At 43.3% G+C, this 22,466-nt stretch overlaps 1 protein-coding gene across 1 annotated transcript in view; it reads right to left on the minus strand.

Moving 5' to 3' along the window:
• Positions 1-22,466, minus strand: part of acadm (acyl-CoA dehydrogenase medium chain) — a 55,471-nt gene that overhangs the window by 16,801 nt on the left and 16,204 nt on the right. Inside the window, exons 2-8 of the mRNA XM_072574864.1 lie at positions 21,564-21,669; positions 17,832-17,929; positions 16,218-16,287; positions 12,913-13,013; positions 9,153-9,233; positions 8,923-9,053; positions 1,734-1,842 (exon numbers count right to left, since the gene is read on the minus strand). Coding sequence (XP_072430965.1) covers positions 1,734-1,842; positions 8,923-9,053; positions 9,153-9,233; positions 12,913-13,013; positions 16,218-16,287; positions 17,832-17,929; positions 21,564-21,669 — 696 coding nt within the window. The remainder of the gene's footprint in view (positions 1-1,733; positions 1,843-8,922; positions 9,054-9,152; positions 9,234-12,912; positions 13,014-16,217; positions 16,288-17,831; positions 17,930-21,563; positions 21,670-22,466) is intronic.

Raw genomic sequence — 22,466 nt, forward strand, 5'->3', positions numbered from 1 at the left:
TTTCTATTCATTTTATCTATGCACCTCATGATTTTATAAAGCACTACAGCGTCACCCCTCAACCTCCTCTTATAACTCAACTCCACCCCCTGTCCCCAGTAAGTCCTTTCTGAACCCTCTCTAATTTAATAACATCCTTCCTATAATAGGGCAACCAAAACCACACAGTACATCAGAGGAGACCTCAAACAATACCCTGTACAACCTCATAGCATCCTAACCCCCATTAGCAAAGCTCTGAGCAAAGAAGGTAAGTGTGCTAAACACCTTCTTAACCACTTTGTCTACCTGCGTAAATTTCAAAGAATTACGTACCTGAACCCCAAGGTCTCACTGTCACACAATACTACCTTAGGGCCCTAACATTAATTGTATAAGTCTTGCCCCTATTTGTTTTACCAAAATGTAATATCTCACATTTATCCAAATTAAACTCCATCTGCCATTCCTCAACCCATTGAGCCATTTGATCAAGATCTCTTTGTAATCTTAGATAACCTTCTTTACTGTCAACTATACCACCAACTTTGTCATCATCCACAAACTTATTAACCATGCCTCCCATATTCTCATCCAAATCATTTATAAAAATGGCAAGCAAAAGTGGACCCAGTACTGATCCGTGTGGAACACTGCTAGTCACAGGCCTCCAGTCCGATAAACAAACCTCCACCACCACCCTCTGTCTCCTACTGTCAAGCCAATTTCATATCCAATTGGCAAACTCACCTAATCCCACATGATCTAACATTACTAATTAGTCTATATGCGGAACCTTATCAACTGAAGTTTACTGCTCTTCTCTCAATCGTTTTGGTTATTTCCTCAAAAACACTCATCAAGTTTATGAGACACTACTTCCCTCACACAAAACAATGCTTACAATCCTTATTCAGTCCTTCCCTCTCCAAATGCATGTAAATCCTATCTTTCAGAGCCACCTCCAATAACTCACCCACCAGCGATGTCAGACCTACAGGTCTTAGATCCCAGGCTTCTCCTTTCAGCCTTTCTTAAACAAGGTACAACATTAGCCACCCTCCAATCCTCCGATACCTCACCCATGATTAGAAATGATACAAATATCTCTGCTAGGGACCGTGCAATTTCTTCCCTAACTTCTCACAACATCCTGGGACACAATGATCAGGTCCCGGAGATTTATGCACTTCTTTTTTCGGAGACCTCCAGTACTTCCTCTTGAGTAATGTGAAATTTTCAAAACATCAATATTTGTTTTCCTGGGTTCTCTAGTCTCTATTTCTTTCTCCACAGTAAAAACAGACTAGAAATATTCATTTAGTATCTCTCCCATACAGGTTCAACATACAGATAACCTTGTTGATTTTTAAGAGGTCCTACTCTCTCTCTAGTTGCTATTTTGCTCTTAATGTACTTGTAGAATCTCTTTGGATTATCTGCCAAGGCTATCTCATTCCCCTCTCAATTATGCCCCTAGACTCTTTATATCCTTCAAGAGATTTATTTGATCCCAATTGTTGACCTCAGAATGTTTATTCTTGACTAGAACCTCAACATCTTCATTCATCCACTGTTCTCTAACCTTACCCGCTGTACTTTTTACTCTAACAGGAACATAATGCCTCTGAACTCTCATTATCACACTTTTGAAATCCTCCCACTTGTCAGTTGCCCCTTTACCTGTGAACAGTTTATTCCAGTCAACTTTTGAATCATTGAAACATTTCTGCATAAAAACACATGCTAAATACCTTCCTTCCCTTCTGGATTCCAGGCGAGTCAGCATCTACAATGAAGCCAGTGAAAGCCTTGCCTGCAGAGGCTTTCGGATCTGGGTCAGAGCGAGCGAGGAGAAAATACCTGGAGCAAAACAAACATTTTAAAATGATTGACCATTTGCAAATGATCCACTACAATTTTATTTTTTAAAGAAACTTACTTTCTACAGTTAGGAGGTTTTGGTTTCCTCTTTTAGTCTCTGAAATGCTGGAGGGCATCCTGTAACAGCTCCAGGCCCCGATGAAGCCACTCTCCTGAGTAAGTCATTAAAGAGAAGCTGCAAACATCCTAGAGATTGCTCAGCTTCAGATTGTTTACTTGCCCCAGATCCCTGTGCTACCACGCCCCAACTCTGACTGAGATTCTAATTCACAAACTCCCAAAAATGTTAGTTCACATTATGACTGTAGGTGAGGCCTGCAGTTTAATTTAGAGCCCCAAAACTTCTTTTTTAAAAAGCCATCACAGAAATACAAATCTTCACAAATCACTGGTTTGGGCCCAGCTAGATGACCATGTCCAGTTCTGGACTCTACATGAAGAAGAATGCCATGCCTTGGAGACAGCGTGGAGGAGATTTACTGAAACGGGACCAAAGACAATAGGGCACAGCTTTAAACTGATTTGCAAAAGAAGGAAATGAGAGATGAGAAAAAAAACCCTTTCCATCCAGTGAGTATTCCGCAGCTGGAATGCACTACCTGGAAGGCATCAAGAAGGGATTATTTAAATAGAAACAACTTGGAGGGTTATGGGGGAAAGAAAAACAGATATTATCAGTTTTGAGGAAGAGTAATCAGACCCGAAATGTTAACTCTAATTTCTCTTCACTGATGCTGCCAGACCTGCTGAGCTTTTCCAGCAACTTCTGTTTCTGTTTCTGGAAGTCTCTATATCGGTGAGAACCTTCTTGCTTTGCATACTCGCATTTGAAATGTCTTGGTCCACCTGTCCGGAGAAGGCAGGGAGTTGTTGATTAAATCATTGTGAAAATTAAACAGTGAAGAAATCTTCCAGAGAACATCTTCACTTTGACAGATATTACCCAGCAAAAGAAAAATGTAACCAATAAGAGGAATAGCCGCTTGAATCTGTTCAGCTCTTCAGTAAGATCATGGCTGATCTTATATCTCAATCCTACTCTATGCTCTATCCTCAGATACCTCAAGCAAGAATCTATTGATCTCGGTCTCGAATTAACAGAATGACTGGCATAGAGAATTCCAAAGATTCACGACTAAAAGGGGAAGTAAATCCCAAAATAAAAGTTGAAAGGGAAACAAGGTTTGAAGAGGAAACTATCTGTTTCATGAACCATTTACACCTAAATAGGTGCTGTTGTCACAGGAACCCCTTGAAGCCCAGCTTGCACTAACATCTTCAGCTTCCATGAGAACCGCATCATTGATGAACTGACCCCTCACCTCCTACTTCCTTCATATTTTCAATACACAGGTAAGTTTGCTATACTTGAATCTGCAGGTGTATGGAACAATTTCCTCGCATGTTTCAATGGTCTACACCCTGTGCTCAAATTAACATTCAAAATGCAGCAGTCAACACAGCTCCCTATTGTCAACCCACTTGGTCAGAAACCATTAATGAGTTTTCCACCACTGTTGACTGCAAGCCCACCTTCTGTGGTCAAGATGCATACACGGATTCCTGCAGTTCCACACACTATGAGATCACTAATTGCATAAATATGGCCTGAGCTGTTTGCTCACTCTACAAGTTTGATGCCGACATTGGGAGATTCAAATCTATCTTGCAGGGCAATGGCTCCCCAGTCACATTACTGCTCACTGTATATTGTGCAAACTCATACAGGAACCTAAAGTTGTGATGTCTAGTTCAGAAGAGTTCTCGGTCTACCTCAGACTACCCTGGAAGAGCAAATTATTTCAAAGTTTGAGCAATGCATGAAGCTCTTTTACACTACTGTGTAAGGGGAGATAACGGCTGTGCTCTGGGACTATTAATCCACAGTCCCAGGTAATGTCCTGGAGGCCCGAGTTTGAATCGAGGCGTGGCAGACGGTGGAACTTCAATTCAATACCATACCGGGGATTAAGAGTCTATGAATTCATTGTCAATTGTCAGAAAAAACTGATCTAGTTCACGAATGTCCTTTGGGGAAGGCAACTGCCATCCTTACCTGGTCTGGCCTACGTGACTCCAGACCCACAGCAATGTGGTTGACTCTCAGCAGCCCTCTGGGTAATTAGGGATGGGCAATAAATGCTGGCCCAGCCAGCGACAACATCTTCATCCGTGAATGAATTTTTAAAAAGAATTAGCAACATGAGTAGTATTTGCAAATTTCGAGATGATTTGTAGCTCAGGTTGTGGATCAGGCTATAGGTTTGCTCGTTGAGCTGGTAGGGTTTTCTCACATGTTTCGCCACCACACTAGGTAACATCATTAGTGAGCCTCCAATGAAGTGCTGGTGTTCTCTCCCGCTTTCTATTTGTATAACTTGGTCTGTTGTGGTGGGTGATATCACTTCCGGTTCTTTTTCTTAGAGGTTGGTAAACAGGGTCCAAATCAATATGTTTAATAATGGAGTCCCAGTCTGAGCTCACGCTGATTGATGATGTCACTTCCACCCCCATCATGGCCACTCCCACAACCACTTCCACCCCTCACAATTCCTCATGCATCACACCTGACATCACTTCTGCCCTTCACATCATCGCTGATGCCACACGCTCAGTGACTTCCGCCACCCCGACTGCCATGGTCACCACCACTTCCACCCCCACCAGTGCCACTCACCTGCATTCTGCTGACATGCCCCCCACAGACCCCACTGTCACTATCCCCACCCCCCAGAACCCCAAAGGGGACACTACCCCTGCTCATGACTCCACCCCCATTCCCCCCACCATCACACCCACTCCAGTTACAGGTTCCGCCCCCACTCCCAGCTCTACACCCACACCAGATCCCAGCTCCCAGCCCTGCCGGGTTTTCACCATTCCCCCCAGACCTCCCCCTCACTGAGGACGAACGATCAGTCCTCAGCAAAGGACTCACCTTCATCCCCCTCCGTCCACGCATCAATGAATTTAATACACGACGTGACATCGAACAATTCTTCCGTCGCCTCCGCCTCCGAGCTTACTTTCACAATCAGGACTCCCGCCCACCTTCCGAGGACCCCTTCGCCCACCTCCAACACACTGCATCCACCTGGACACACCGCGCTGGCCTATTACCTGCCCTCGACCTCTTCATTTCCAACTGCCGCCGGGACATTAACTGCCTCAACCTGTCGTTCCCCCCTCCCCCACTCCAACCTCTCACCCTCACAACGCACAGCCCTCCAATCCCTCTGCTCCAATCCCAACCTCACCATCAAGCCAGCAGATAAAGGGGGCGCAGTGGTAGTCTGGCGCACTGACCTCTACACCGCTGAAGCCAAATGTCAACTCGAGGACACCTCTTCCTACTGCCCCCTCGACCATGACCCCACCCCCCATCACCAAACCATCATCTCCCAGACCATGCAGAATCTCATCACCTCAGGAGATCTCCCACCCACAGCTTCCAACCTCATAGTCCGGGAACCCCGCACTGCCCGGTTCTACCTCCTACCCAAGATCCACAAGCCTGACCACCCTGGCCGACCCCTTGTCTCAGCATGCTCCTGCCCCACTGAACTCATCTCTACCTACCTCGACACTGTCCTATCCCCCCTAGTCCAGGAACTCCCACATACATTCGAGACACCACCCACGCCCTCCACCTCCTCCAAGACTTCCGTTTCCCCGGCCCCCAATGCCTCATCTTCACCATGGATATCCAATCCCTCTACACCTCCATCCGCCATGACCAGGGCCTCCAAGCCCTCCATTTTTTCCTCTCCAGACGTCCCCAACAGTACCCTTCCACCGACACACTCATTCGTTTGGCCGAACTGGTCCTCACCCTTAACAATTTCTCCTTTGAATCCTCCCACTTCCTCCAGACCAATGGGGTAGCCATGGGCACACGTATGGGCCCCAGCTATGCCTGTCTCTTTGTTGGCTACGTAGAGCAGTTGATCTTCCGTAATTACACCGGCACCACTCCCCACCTCTTCCTCCGCTACATTGATGACTGCATTGGCGCCACCTCGTGCTCCCGCGAGGAGGTTGAACAATTCATCAACTTCACCAACACATTCCAACCTGACCTTAAATTTACCTGGACCATCTCTGACACCTCCCTCCCCTTCCTGGACCTCTCCATCTCCATTAATGACGACCGACTGGACACTGACATTTTTTACAAACCCACCGACTCCCACAGCTACCTGGATTACACTTCTTCCCACCCTACCTCTTGCAAAAATGCCATCCCGTATTCCCAATTCCTCTGCCTCCGCCAGATCTGCTCCCAGGAGGACCAGTTCCACCACAGAACACACCAGATGGCCTCCTTCTTTAGAGACCGCAATTTCCCTTCCCACGTGGTTAAAGATGCCCTCCAACGCATCTCATCTACATCCCGCACCTCCGCCCTCAGACCCCACCCCTCCAACCGTAACAAGGACAGAACGCCCCTGGTGCTCACCTTCCACCCTACCAACCTTCGCATAAACCAAATCATCTGCCGACATTTCCGCCACCTACAAACAGACCCCACTACCAGGGATATATTTCCCTCCCCACCCCTTTCCACCTTCCGCAAAGACCGTTCCCTCCGCGACTACCTGGTCAGGTCCACGCCCCCAAACAACCCACCCTCCAATCCTGGCACTTTCCCCTGCCACCGCAGGAACTGTAAAACCTGCGCCCACACCTCCTCCCACACCTCTATCCAAGGCCCTAAAGGAGCCTTCCACATCCATCAAAGTTTTACTTGCACATCCACCAATATCATTTATTGTATCCGTTGCTCCCGATGCGGTCTCCTCTACATTGGGGAGACTGGGCGCCTCCTAGCAGAACGCTTTAGGGAACATCTCCAGGACACCCGCACCAATCAACCACACCGCCCCGTGGCCCAACATTTCAACTCCCTCCCCACTCTGCCGAGGACATGGAGGTCCTGGGCCTCCTTCACCGCCGCTCCCTCACCACCAGACGCCTGGAGGAAGAACGCCTCATCTTCCGCCTCGGAACACTTCAACCCCAGGACATCAATGTGGACTTCAACAGTTTCCTCATTTCCCCTTCCCCCACCTCACCCTAGTTCTAAACTTCCAGCTCAGTAACTGTCCCCATGACTTGTCCGGACTTGTCCTACCTGCCTATCTTCTTTTCCACCTATCCTCTCCACCCTCTCCTCCTTGACCTATCCCCTTCATCCCCTCCCCCACTCACCCATTGTACTCTATGCTACTTTCTCCCCACCCCCACCCTCCTCTAGCTTATCTCTCCACGCTTCAGGCTCACTGCCTTTATTCCTGATGAAGGGCTTTTGCCCGAAACGTCGAATTCAAAGCTACTTGGATGCTGCCTGAACTGCTGTGCTCTTCCAGCACCACTAATCCAGATTCTAGGAATTCCTGTGCGTGTCTTTGTTTAGCCTGTCCCAGGATGGATGCATTGTCCCAGTCGAACTGGTGTCCCTCTTCATCTGTGTGTATGGATATTAGTGAGAGAGGGTCATGTCTTTTGGTGCTCAAATATCCTGGTGGCTAGTTTCCACTCGTGCTTCATCGGAGGCTCTGATGATGTTACCTAGCATGGCAACAAAACGTTTCAGAACAAACCTACCAGCTCAGCAAGCAAACTTACAACCTGATCCACAACCTGAGCTACAAATCTTCTGTAAAGTTGCAAACATTTATGGGCATAATACATTCAACTTAGCCCGAACATGGGAAACCGATGTCATCTGACTGAGTGCCACCTGCCAACAACTGTACATGCTACACGAATCTATACAAATGCCTCAGGAAACAGGTATTACCACAATGTGCCAAATACAAACCACCTCTCAACACCCCACAAACCAGAAGAACAGCAGAATAGAAAGGCAGGGTGCTATGAGAAATGATAAATGATGCCCACAACCGACTCCACAAATATGAACAAAAAATGTCGCGCCAAAAAACTCTGTATACTAACTCGACTCACCATGAGTGGACAAGTACACTAGAATAAGTCATCAACACTAAACAGCAGACCAAGACAATGAAAAGACTCTATCCACTCCACCCAGGAATTCCAACACCCAACATCATCAAAGACACCAAGGTAGAGAATGACAAAGTCATGGTTTCTTTCGATGTGACAGACCTAATCACATCAATAAACATCACCCTAACCAAAGAAATACTGGCCTTACTGCTCGATGAACCAAGGACACAAACACCTGACAGCACCAACTCCATCAGCAAGGACAGCATCCTTGTTAGACCTGTGCCTCACAACCCAGTTCACCTTCGATGACAAGATCTACAAACAAACCAACAGGATGCCTATGGGATCACCAATATTAGGACTCTTAGCAGAAGCAGTTACGCTGTGGTTAGAATGAATAGCCCTTTCCAGATCCAGCCCAAGCTTTGAGTCCACTATATGGATGATACCTTTGTCATCACAAAACACAACAAATTCGAAGAAATCCACAAACACATAAACAACATCCTTACTGGTGTGAGGTTCACCAAAGAGGAAGAGAACAACAACAGACTCCCCTTCCTAGGCATCACGGCAGAATGAATAGCCAATGGAGAGCTGCAGGCCAGCGTCTACAGGAGAGCCACACACACTGACCAGATACTCAACTACAGGAGCAATCATCCCAACACCCACAAACCATGCTGCATCAGAACATTATTTAAATGAGGCACAACACACTGCAGCACCCAGGAATTACAAGAAGCCGAGGAAAAAAACATATACAACGTATTCTGGGTGAAGAAAATCCTCCTCAATTCAGTCCTAACCCTGCTCCCCCTAAGTTTGAGGCTATGCCCTCTTGTTCTAGTCTCACCTGCCAGTGGAAACAACCTCTCAACTTCTATCTTATCTATTCCCTTCATAATTTTATATGTTTCTATATGATACCCCCTCATTCTTCTAAATTCCAATGAATATAATCCCAGTTTGCTCAGTCCCTCCTCATAAACCAACCCTCAACTCTGGAATCAACCCAGTGAACCTCCTGTTAATAATTAAAGTTATCATCATTTGGAGAACTCAATAGTGTTGGAAACGTACCAGTTAGCGTGGCCACCATTTGTGATCCACATCTTCTGCCCATTAATGACATATTCATCGCCCTTTTTCTCTGCTCTGGTCTTGATGCCAGCAACATCGGAACCAGCACCAGGTTCTGTCACACAGTATGCCTGAGCAGCAAGAAGAGCTCCATTAGCTACAGGTGTTTACAGCGGATTTTGTTTTGGCTGTGAATGATTTTGTGAACCATTATATTTAGCTACACTCACACACATCAACGGAGCCTCAGTCATTCGCCCCAAGTACTTCTTCTGCTGTGCCTCATTGCCTGCGAGGATGATTGGCATTTGCTTGAAAAGTGAAAGGCACAAGTTAGAAGTGTTGTGCAATGTCAAAGAAATTCTGCTAAATTAACCATAAAGTTTCTAAAAGAAAATAAACAATTTTTAAAAGTCTCACTATTCCAGAGCACCATTTCAATCTTAGTCACATAAGGATCTATTTTCATGATGGTTGAAACATCAACTCTCCTGCTCCACGGATACTGCCTGATCTGCTGTGCTTTTCCAGCACCACACGTTTTGACTCTGCAGTCCTCATTTCACCCATCTATTTTCATGATATGCATCTCTATGACTCTACATATTCCCAGAGAAGAGAGATTGTCTTTTCCTTCAATGGCGATGAGTGTTGCTGACAATGTCAATGTTTATCTCTCAGTCCTTCACAGAGAGGTGGTGAGTCAGCTTCTTCAATCACTGTCGTCCATGGAGTGTAAGTGCATACACAATGCTCAGACTGAGGTCCAGGATTGTGACTCTAAAGGAATGACAATCTATGTCCAAGTGAGAGGTTTGGAGGGGAACAATCAGGTGGTGGTGTTTCTACTGTGCAGAGGTGGTGGGACTAGGGGAAAAATAACTAGCAAAGACTGGATCCAAGGCTGAGGGGAGATTTGAGGATATTTTTTTAAAAAACAGAGAGTCATAGAGATGTACAGCACGGAAGCAGACCTTTCGGTCCAACTTGTCCATCCTGACCAGATATCCTAACCTAATCTCATCCCACTTGCCAGCACCCAGCCCATATCTCTCCAAACCCTTCCTATTCATATATCCATCCAAATGCTTTTTAAATGTTGTACAATGAAATGAAGGATCAAAGTGAATGGTGAAGCAAGCTCACTGGGCCATATGGTCTCCTCCTGCTTGGTAGGTTATGTCTATTCTGACTTGGAATTATTTCTCCATTCTGGGTCAAGGCCTTGAAATTCCTTTCTAAACAGCACTGTTGGAATAAGTACAACATATGCCCTGCAGGAAATCAATGAGGACGTCCACCACCACGGTCTCTCATGGCAGACAGAAACAGGCAACAATGGGTATGGCTATCCACATCTAGGAAATGGACTTTTAAAAACACACCAAGAGAACAGCCACTTGGCAAGGTACAAGAAGCCTTTCTGCATTTGTGATACTTCATTGAGAAGAGGAGAGAAGGAAGAAGGAGGAAGAGTTCGGTTAAGATAAAGAAGGATACATATGTCGGGTATAGACAGGATAGATCGAGTGAATCCTTAGTAGAGTATAAAGGCAGTAGGAGTATACTTAAGAGGGAAATCAGGAGGGCAAAAAGGGGACATGAGATAGCTTTGGAAAATAGAATTAAGGAGAATCCAAAAGGTTTTTACAAATACATTTAGGACAAAATGGTAACTAGAGAGAGAATAGGGCCGCTCAAAGATCAAACCAGGAGAAAGTGAGGATTGCAGATGCTGGAGATTAGAGTCGAGAGTGTGGTGCTGGAAAAGCACAGCAGGTCAGGCAGCATCCAAGGAGCAGGAGAATTGACGTTTCGGGCATAATGATGAAGGGATTATGCCTGAAACGTCGATTCTCCTACTCTGCAGATGCTGCCTGACCTGCTATGCTTTTCCAGCATCACACTCTCAACCCCCAAAGATCAGCAAGATGGCCTTTGTGTGGAACCACAGGAGATGGGGGAGATACAAAATGAGTATTTTGCATCAGTATTTACTGTGGAAAAGGACATGGAAGATATAGAATGTAGGGAAATAGATGGTGACATCTTGAAAAAAGTCCAAATTATAGAGGAGGAAGTGGTGGATGTCTGGAAACGCATAAAAGTGGATAAATCTGTAGGACCTGATCAGGTGTACCCGAGAACTCTGTGGGAAACGAGGCAAGTGATTGCTGGGCCTCTTGCTGAGATATTTGTATCATCGATAGTCACAGGTAAGGTACCGGAAGACTGGAGGTTGGCTAACGTGGTGCCACTGTTTAAGAAGGGCGGTAAAGACAAGCCAGGGAACTATAGACTAGTGAGCCTGACCTCGGTGGTGGACAAGTTGTTGGAGGGAATCCTGAGGGACAAGATGTACATGTATTTAGAAAGGCAAGGACTGATTAGGGATAGTCAGCATGGCTTTGTGCGTGGGAAATCATGTCTCACAAACTTGATTGAGTTTTTTGAAGAAGTAACAAAGAGGATTAGTGAGGGCAGAACAGTGAACATGATCTATATGGACTTCAGTAAGGCGTTTGACAAGGTTCCCCATGGGAGACTGGTAAGCAAGGTTAGATCTCATGGAATATAGGGAGAACTAGCCATTTGGATACAGAACTGGCTCGAAGGTAGAAGACAGAGGCTGGTGGTGGAGGATTGGTTTTCAGACTGGAGGCCTGTGTCCAGTGGAGTGTCATAAGGATCGGTGCTGGGTCCACTACTTTTCTTCATTTATATAAATGATTTGGATGTGAACTTAAGAGGTACAGTTCATAAGTTTGCAGATGACACCGAAATTGGAGGTGTAGTGAAGTGCGAAGAAGGTTCCCTCAGATTACAACAGTGTCTTGACCAGATGGGCCAATGGGCTGAGAAGTGGCAGATGGAGTTTAATTCAGATAAATGCAAGGTACTGCATTTTGGGAAAGCAAAATTAGGACTTATACACTTAATGGTAAGGTCCTAGGGAGTGTTGCTGAACAAAGAGACCTTGGAGTGCAGGTTCATAGCTCCTTGAAAGTAGAGTCACAGGTAGATAGGATAGTGAAGAAGGCGTAAGGTATGCTTTCCTTTATCGGTCAAAGTATTGAGTACAGGAGTTGGGAGGTCTTGTTGCAGCTGTACAGGACATTGGTTAGGCCACTGTTGGAATATAGCATGCAATTCTGGTCTCCTTCCTATTGGAAGGATGTTGTGAAACTTGAAAGGGTTCAGAAAAGATTTATAAGGATGTTGCCAGGGTTGGAGGATTTGAGATAGAGGGAGAGGTTGAATAGGCTAGGGCAGTTTTCCCCTGGAGCGTTGGAGGCTGAGGGGTGATCTTATAGAGGTTTATAAAATCATGAGGGGCATGGTTAGGGTAAATAGACAAGGTCTTTTCTCTGGGATGGGGGAGTCCAGAACTAGAGGGCATAGGTTTAGGATGAGAGGGGAAAGATATAAGAGAGACCTAAGGGACAACTTGTTCACACAGAGGGTGGTGTGTGTATGGAATGAACTGCCAGAGGAAGTGATGGAGGTGAGCACAATGCAACATTTAACAGGCATCTGGTTGGGTATATGAATAGGAAGAGTTTGGAGGGACATGGGCCAGATACTGGCAGATGGGACGAGATTGGGTTGGCATATCTGGTGGGTATGGACGAGTTGGACCTAAGGGTCTGTTTCTGTGCTATACATCTCTATGACCCTATAGAATAAACACATGACAGACAATGCTGGAACCAGTCCCAGTCAGAATGGAATTGATTGGGTCATTTCTACCAGAAGTATACTGCAGATTGCCATAAGTGACTGGAATTCATTTCACACATTGTTTTAATTTTTTTTGTATTATGTAAATAATCTCAACTCAATGCACTTTAGTGAAGAGATAAACCTGTTGCACTTGTCAAACTGGTTGCTGTAGTCTTGCTTGAGGTGGTGCTTCCGTAAGTTAAGACTCTAATTCCTGCCCCAAGAATTAATCATTTTATGAATCATCAGTTAACAGTGCAAACCTACCCCCAGTGAGTTGGCCTCAATTGCAGTCTGAATGCCGGTACAACCATATGCTAGTTCTTCTGTGATGAGACAAGAATCAAAGATGCCTAGTCCCATTCCACCTAATGTTTAAGCAAAAAGTAGAGAAAGCAGAAATTATTGAGGCAATCTGAAATAAGTGGGACTGGTAACTTTTAGATTTAGTACCATTACAATGCAGGAGAAGGTAGTTTGGCCCATCAAATCCATGTCAGCCCTCTTAGACCAATCCAGTCAGCTCTCTCCTCCCACTCTATACCCAGAGCCCTTCAACTTTATTTCCCTCAGGTGTTCAAACAATTTCTTTTTGAAACTATTTGTTGTCATTTCCACCATCACAATAAGGTTAATACCAAAAACATCCTTACCTTTGTGCATCTCTATTGCTCATTTCTATTGTGTCCTTTAACCCTTGCAAAGTTATTAAGTTTAAATGCCTTATCTAAACCTGTCACAATCTTGCACACCTCTATTAAATCACCCCTCAATCTCTTTTGTTCCATAGAGAGCAATGCCAACTTCTCCAAGTTAAGCTAGCTGCTACATTCCTTCAACCATGGAAGCATTCTGCTACAAAGGAAATTCGATAAATACTTGAAATGGAAAAAATTGCAGGGCTGCAGGTGAGATGAGTTGGAAGCTCTTGTGAAGTGTGAGCACAAGCACAAAAGACCCAAAGACTACCAAACCATTCTATTGTTCTGTCATACAAAAAAAGGCAAAAGCAATTAGCAGCCAGCTGAAGTTCATTGATTTAAGTTAACTCTACAAATACGGTTTATAACGCTGATCCCTAACTCTTCCAAACTGTGTTTCACATCTGCAGCAACTTCCTTCCAGTATCCCAGGTATACTTTTTTCAACTTTTTTCTATTTGTCATTTCTGGTTTCACTACATTTCTGTATTTGAATTTTGAGTATGATTCTGCATTCATCCAAATGACATAGCACTCCAGATATTTTATCAAGATTCCTACTCACTGCCTTATCTATAGAATATAGGCACTGGAATAGTTCTCTCCCTGAATCCGCTGACTGACACTGGGCTTCAGTTATAGGCGTATTGAAATGTAGGTACAGGAGGCAGCAATTCGGTCCTTCAAGCCTGTGCCAACATTCAAATAGATTGGAACGGATTTGCACCTTATCTCCACCTACTCACACTAGCCCTGTAACATTTAGTATTCTTACCTAACAATAATCTATTAATCTCAGTTTGAAACATGTACAATCAACACCCAGCCTTGAATTTTGTCGTGTGGGGGACAGTTCCAGATGTTCACTTCCCTATGCATGAAATGGTATTTCCTGACATCATACCTGAAGAGCCTAGTTTTAATTTTAAAGACTTGAACACCACCCACTCTGGAATTAAACTAAATCAAATCTTTCATTCATCAAAATCCTCAATCACATTACCCCTTGATCTTGTACACTTAAGAGGATACCAACCTAGTCAGTGCAACAAATGTGAGGTGATGCATTTAGGCAAGTCTAATTCTAGAGCGAATTATACAATGAATGGAAGAGCCTTGGGAAAAGTTGATGGGCAGAGAGATCTGGGAGTGCAGGTCCATTGTACCCTGAAGGTTGCTGCACAGGTGGATAGAGTGGTCAAGAAGGCATATTGTATGCTTGCCTTCAATTGGACGGGGTATTGAGTATAAGAGCTGGCAAGAGCTGAAAATGTGTTGCTGGAAAAGCGCAGGAGGTCAGGCAGCATCCAAGGAACAGGAGAATCGATGTTTCGGGCATCAGCCCTTCTTCAGGAATCAGCCTAACCATATTTCCTTATTCCTTTATTCCTGAAGAAGGGCTGATGCCCGAAACGTCGATTCTCCTGTTCCTTGGATGCTGCCTGACCTGCTGCGCTTTTCCAGCAACACATTTTCAGCTCTGATCTCCAGCATCTGCAGTCCTCACTTTCTCCTATAAGAGCTGGCAAGTCATGTGAAAATTGTACAAGACGTTGGTTCGACGGCATTTAGAATACGGTGTACAGTTCTGGTCGCCACATTACCAAAAGGATGTGGACGCTTTGGAGAGGGTGCAGAGAAGGTTTACGAGGATGTTGCCTGGTATGGAAGGTGCTAGCTATGAAGAGAGGTTGAGTAGGTTAGGTTTATTTTCACTAGAAAAAAGGAGATTGAGGGGGGACCTGATTGAGGTTTACAAAATCATGAAGGGTATAGACAGGGTGGATACAGACAAGCTTTTTTCCAGGGTGAAGGATTCAATAACGAGAGGTCATGCTTTCAAAATGAGAGGTGGAAAGTTTAAGGGGGATACACGCAGCAAGTACTTCACACAGAGGGTTGCGGGTGTCTGGAACGCGTTGCCAGCAGAGGTGGGAGAGACAGGCACAGTAGATTCACTTAAGATGTGTCTGGACAGATGCATGAGTAGGTGGGGAGCAGAGGGATACAGATGCTTAGGAATTGGCCGACAGGTTTAGACAGTACATTTGGATCGGCTCAGGCTTGGAGGGCCGAAGGGCCTGTTCCTGGGCTGTAATTTTTCTTTGTTCTTTGCCCTCAGAACCTAACCCTGACAGTCCATTCAGATCAACCCAAACAATTCATTCAGATCAACCAATCCAGGTGGTTTTTCTGGCCCACGTAAGCCTCCTCCGACATATCCTCAATTCCTTTCTCCAAAGTGTGATTAGTTTGTCCTTCAATGCATCAACATTATTTCTCTCTCAAACCTCAGGGCTTTTAAGTTCCACAATTCAGACCATTCTTTGGTGAAACAGTGATTTCCCTATTGGATTCTGAGTATACAGTATCTTATAGTTATAATTATAACTCCTATATTTGGTCCTTCAGACAAATGGAAACTTGCTGCACCTACTGTATCAAATTCATTCATTATTTTAAAAGCTTTGATCAGATCATCCCACAACATTCTCTTTTCAAGGGAAATAAGCTCCAGCCTAACCATATTTCCTTATTCCTTCATTCCTGATGAAAGGCTTATGTCGAAGCGTCGATTCTCCTGCTCCTCGGATGCTGCCTGACCTGCTGTGCTTTTCCAGCACCACACTCTCAACTCCGACCTCCAGTATCTGCAGTCCTCACTTTCTCCTTATTACTTTACAGTTCTGGTATTGTCATTGCTATGCTGATGCTGCACCATCTCTGGGTCTCTTGACTATGGCTCTTCATTTCTCTCCGCCCCCTTTGTTTCACTCATCTCCCAATTTATAAAACAGCTTAGCAAAATGAAGCTACTGATGTGCACTCCCTTCAGTTTCCACTTCAAATACTTATCTGTTCTCTGCTTACCGCAACTCACAGGAATGTGGGTGTTCATCAGGCCCAGTTCCCATGCTCTCTTAATAAGGGGAACAGGATACTGAAAAGAAAAGAAAGATATCATGAAGACACACATGTCTCACTGCAAACTCCCCACCACCACCATCAAGATTGCAACAATTCATTTCTCCTTTACCTGAATAAAACTATATATTGGGCTCTGCAAGCTTGCTGAACCAGTCAAAATAATCGTGCCTGATCCACTATCACAATGGCATATTCTCACTTTCTCCACATACCCCTTGACATTTTAATTACTAGAGTCATAGAGATATACAGCATGGAAACAGACCCTTCAGTCCAACCTGTCCACACCAACCAGATATCAAAACCAAACTAGTGCCCCCTGCCAGAACCCGGCCCTTTTCCCTCCAAACCCTTCCTATTCATTTACCCATCCAAATGCCTACTAAAAACTGAACTCTCTCTTATTTGAACATATTCAGTGATCCAGCTTCCGTGTGGTAGAGAATTTCACATATTCACTACCCTATAAATAAAGAAGTGTTTACTCATCACTGTTCTAAATGGTCTATATCTGTACCTTGAGACTGTCCCTGCTGCTAGATTCACCAGCCGGGGAAAAACCTCACTGCCTCTAGTCTTTGCCAACTCTGTCAGAATTTCATATGTCACAATCAGATAACTCTCATCCTTCTGAACTTGAGTGAAAACAGACCCAGTCAAACCAACCTCCCCTCGCAGGACAGTCCTGCCATCCCTGGTATCAACCCAGTAAGCTTTCAATTACTAATGCTTTCTAGCACCTTGCAGTGGAAATGTTCTACCATTAACATAAGCCATTAACTTCCACTGTTAGCCTTCAATATGATAATTTACAACTTTCAGCAGAATTGCCTCCATTCCAAATATTGGACCAAATTTTCACATTAAACAGTAATGATCTCTCTCAGCAAAATCACACTGGGTTGATTAATCTCCTTTCCAAAAGGTGAAGCTCTTTTATCTACAATGTAGGCTGTGGTTTTCCCGACAAAGAGCTTTAAAATGATGAAAGGATTTGATTGAGTAGGTTTAGAGAAAATATTTCCATTCATGGAGGAAGCCTGAATTAGGCATCTAAATACTAGACTGGATATGTTAGGGTATTGAGAATTAAGGAGAAACATCTTCACGCAGAGGGTGGTGAGAGTGAGGAACCAGATTCCGCAGGGAGTGGCTCAGGTGAATAGCGTAAATGTTTTAATTCAGGAAGTTGATAAGTTGAGATGGAAAGGGACAGAGAAGGTCCGTGTGGAGCACAAACTCCATCTTGTACGAGCTGTATTGATTCATCTATTACTGCACTTTCAATTCTATACATTTATTTTGAACATCAGGTAACTTGCCAAATAGTCATCTCTTTTTCTATCTATTGTGTTAACAATAAGAGAATACGGGAACGGGGACACAAATTGGAATGGGTATGGGGGAGGGGGAATACTCATATAGCATTTGAGAGGAGAGCAAGCAGTGTGTTAGAATGGAGTGCTGGAAGAATGGCGTGGAGGTGAGGGTGTGGAGTCATCATCCTCGGAGAGTGAATAACGTGGATGATGGACTGTAGTCACGTAGTTCACTGACCTCTCCACTCTTGTCATAATCAGCAGCTGCCGGAACAATTTCCTCTCGAGCAAATTTTCGTGCTGTTGCCTGGAACTCTTTCTGTTCGTCTGAGAAGTCTGTAAGATTCGAGAAAGGTAGTGACGTGTCATTTTCCCTTTAATACTTAAGAAAATTTAAGTTTCTTTCATCCTCAACTTGTATTTAACAGTTTCATAAACATAATAAAAACCCCATGTTGTTTCACAGAAGGTTACGTTCAGAGGTTACTGTGTTATGCTCCAGTTGATGTTATTATTAGACAGGTGTAACCCCAGCCTGAAATATAGCTTGGCCAATCATATTTCGTTTTGTTTTGTTTTTAACAAAGTGGTTTCTCAAATATAAGGAGGCAATTTTTCAGATTTTTATTTCAATAATGAAGCAAGTACGTTCACAAAAACATAACGGAAGATCCATAAAAAGACTGTAGACATTCTGGATATTTAAACAAGAACCTACATTTATATTGGGTTGTCACAACTCAGGACTCTTAAAACCTGCAAAAGCAACTTTCATCCCACCTTGCTTTCACAGGCTGCAGTGATGCCAATGTAGAAAGGCTCTGTACCAAGATTAAATTTGCAATCCAAGAAACATGTAGCCAGATCACTGGAATTACATCTTACAGGCACCAGAATGGTTTGTTGAAATTGATAGAGAAAAATGCTAAATTCTCAAAACACGTGAAGCCTGCATTTCATGTCAAAATTGTCCATATCACAGCAAAAACAAGAATTTGACTCAATGTTGTTATGACACAAAGATAACAAGCCAAAACAAATCACCCTCACTATCACTGGAAACACAACACTAAAACATTCAATGACCCTCAAATTTGCCCAATTGCTCCTAACCAGATTTTACAAATAATAAATTTAGATTCTAATTCCATAACTCAAACAAAAATTAACACTTTATTATCAATGACACTTTAGAACAATGATTAAAAAGTAATAATCTAATTAATATCTAGAATCTAAACCCAATCTTTATGATCATAATCCCCAATCTCTCTCAGACAGATTGAACAACAGTTAAGGGGTAAGTTAAAAAGAAAATAATTGAATTTTGCAAGTTCAATTAAACAGCTTCAGATGATAGACATTCAATGAAATCCTTGGACATTGAGTTGTTCACAGGCACGTAGTACTGTCAATCTTACTCAAATTTGAAAGTCTCCAACATAAATGCTTCAGCAGACTTCCAGAAATATTTATTTATTTCTTACAGACAGGAGTCTTTTCACACATCACTCAACAATTTGACAAGTCGACAGAAAACTACACAGAGCAAAATAAAGCCACCAGTCCAGAAGCTTCCCAAAATCACTCTGCCTCCCAATCACAACTGGTTTTCATTCTCTTTTTGATCATTCTGTGATTGGCTGGTTAATATCGGTCAACCCTTGACTGACCAAATCAACATCCAGCCAGCTGTCAGCCTGCAGCATAGCAACAGCTTGGTTCTGATTCGTTAACGGTGTTCCTTTGAACTGCAATTAACTTGCATTATCTTCTGGGCTAGCTCCCAACAGATAACATCTGCTTAGGTTCTCTTCTCCTTTAATACAAGCAACTATTCAAAGTTCAATTCTTAACCTCAACTTTCACTTCCAAATGGGAAAAATAAGAAAATAAAAGAAAAATAATGACGGTCTCAACCGTAGTCCAATCCAAAACTCAGCAAACGATAAGTGTCACATCAAATACATGCAATGGGTAAGAAGGCTAATGAAATTTAACACTGCACAACTTCTTCCAGGCCATCGATGGACCAAAAGCAAAACAGTCCCTCCTGACTCCAAGGTGAAGACAGCAATACTCTTCTCAAAGATGATGCTGTAATTGGAGACTGTCAGAGAGAGCATTACCAGAACCATCATGATGCGGAGACAAAAGTATCAAACAAAATCCCACAACGGCTGAAAAGCCCAATATTTGCTGAGAAACAGGAGACTATAAACTAGGTGAAGAATAACAATAAGTGTGGACAACACTCCAGTAGAGATCTGTAAATCTGGTAGGTTTTCAAATTTGTAGACTTTTTTTTCATAAAAATCTTTTTTGAGATTCACAAACAATTTTTGCAATGCCATCACTAATTATTCACCATCATGAACAGCATAAAAATCTCTGGGAACAATAGGGCTGTATCCTTTTAGCCCAGTGTGAGGAAGTATCTCACACAAATCCTCCTATTCAGTGAATACATCATTCAGGATACTCAATGTGGTTTCTGGTATTCGAGGGGAACCACATATTTGCTTTGTCACTGGACAATCCAAGAAGAGAGCCTGGAACAACACAAAGAACTCCATGCGGCTGTAACTGACTGGTTAAAAGCCTCTGATACCATAAACTGTGAAGCCCTTTGGAAAGTCTTACAGAGACATGGAGGTTCAGTAAAATGTATACTATCATGTGAATCTTGCTTTATGGTACTACAGAAAAAGTTCTTTGGATTGAATGAAGACCACAGGAGTCCTCTCTACCCAAAGAGCTGACTTGGGAAAGACTGGCTGAGTTATCTGAGGGAGCAGAAACCACAAAGGCTGGCTGACATCATTCTTGTTTGAAATATTGATGCAGGCAGGTGTAAATCTGGCTCCCTCTCCACCTGAAATAGCTGAGAGGGCACAGGCCAATTGAAAATTTCAAAATGGAGGGGTTTCTGAACAAATACAACTTTTTTTAAGATGGAAAAATTGATTTTCAAATATACAACAGTTACTCTACAATGTATGGATGGATCCTTGCAGGCCTGTATTTCAAACTAAATGACTGACTGTATTGTTAGAACTTGCAAAGTGATTTAGCAAATACATAGGAACAAATGTAGGCCATTCAGCTCAAACCTGCTTCATCCTTCAGTTAGTTAATGTCTAATCTGTACCACATTTCCTGTCTACACTCAATTAATGCTTTAATCTCGTGATACCCTTACCCATAAAAAACAAGCAATCTCAGACGTGAAAGTTCCAGTTGACTGTTAAGTATCCAAAGTGAAAATTACACTTTTACTTTTTTGGACCATGAACTTAAAAATGGGATATCTTTTAAAATAATGCTTTAAACCAATGACTGGAAGATGATTTTTTAAAAATGTTACTGGTATTCTCTGTGTTGTATCTGCAAGATGGCTTTATTCAAACAGTGACAGACGTTTGATCGGTTTTGCCACCTGAACCAGTTGTATGTGTTTGGGAGTACTCAGCAGATTACCAACTTTTTGAAAGGCTCAAAACTCTGCTTCTGAGCTGGGAAAGAACTGTACTCTTCTCTCTCTAACTTGCTCCCAGCTCCAAGCTGTTCACTTACCTTAGAACTAATCACACAGTTATTGTTAGGCAAAAAGATCTCGGTCATTGATAGCTAGTCACTAGTCCATAGACCATTCAGTTTATTGTTGCTAGCAAAAGCTGCATCTGTATACCCCCTCAGAACCAAAGCATCTACAACTCAAACTTCAATTACTATTATTCAAACAGTTGTTTCTAATATCTGCCATCAGTGACAGGTTCCTCGTTTTCAAAACTGCAACCAACCTTTCAAACTGATTTTAAAACCGCTCTCATTTCAGTTCACAGGTTTTAAAAACAGAATACAGAAAGTCACGGTCCTTACACTGCTCCTACTATAACTCAGTGGAATGACTAAATATAAAATGCAAACAAAGTCAGTTGGTTGTCAAATTGTTTGGAAGCCAGCTTACCAAAACTGAATCCAGATGCTGTTTGGCTTGCCTTCAGTACAGCTGCAGAGGGCTGGCTGCTTGACTGAAATCGCAAACCAACTCGGACACTAGCCCTCAGAGCACACTTCAGATAGAAAACACAAAATTAAATTTCAATCACAGCGAATAAATATGGGAAAAGAAAGAAAAAGCTTGCATTTCCGATGGAGATTTTCATAGCCTTGGAATATCCTGGACAGCTTGGCAGCCAATGAAGTATTTTTGCAGCATAGGAACTGTTATAGTATAGGAAACACTGCAACGAATGTCAATACACAGGCTACGCCTTCAGCTGCATGGACCAGAATCCGCTCCTGAAACAAAACGACTCCAGAAAGGTTTTAAGGACTCTCTTAAACCAATCTGTATGACCAAACATATGGACATCATCCCCAGTAGTTCTCTATGTGGTTCAGTCTCAAATTTTGGTTTGATAGTTGAGCTGTGAAGTACCTTGAGAAATTATATTTCTTTCAATGTTAAATGGCCAATATAAACATTGATATGAATCCCAAATAAATGCAAAGTGCTGCTGCTATTGATGTACCTACAGAGTGAACCCTCTGCTTGGCAGAGTAGAAAATGATCTTTAATACTGCTCAACTAGAAGCAGAGATTGTGGGTTCAAGGCCCATCATTCAGGCTTCAGTAGGCAATAGCTGAACACCTCAGAAAGGGTACTGCATTGACACAATTACACCCAAAAGGGAATTGGAAATATGTTTATTGAAAGGCAAGGCAGACTCATGGAGCCTAATGGCCTACTCCTGCTCCCATTTGACAAGGAGAAGAATTTGCAATAGAATTGGGACTGATTGGATAGCTGTTGTAAACAACAGGACAATTACTTTCTCTTGTACCAGCAGATTCCAGAATTCTATC

Source organism: Chiloscyllium punctatum, chromosome 7, assembly GCF_047496795.1.
Source record: "Chiloscyllium punctatum isolate Juve2018m chromosome 7, sChiPun1.3, whole genome shotgun sequence".
In the NCBI taxonomy this organism is placed as follows: domain Eukaryota; kingdom Metazoa; phylum Chordata; class Chondrichthyes; order Orectolobiformes; family Hemiscylliidae; genus Chiloscyllium; species Chiloscyllium punctatum.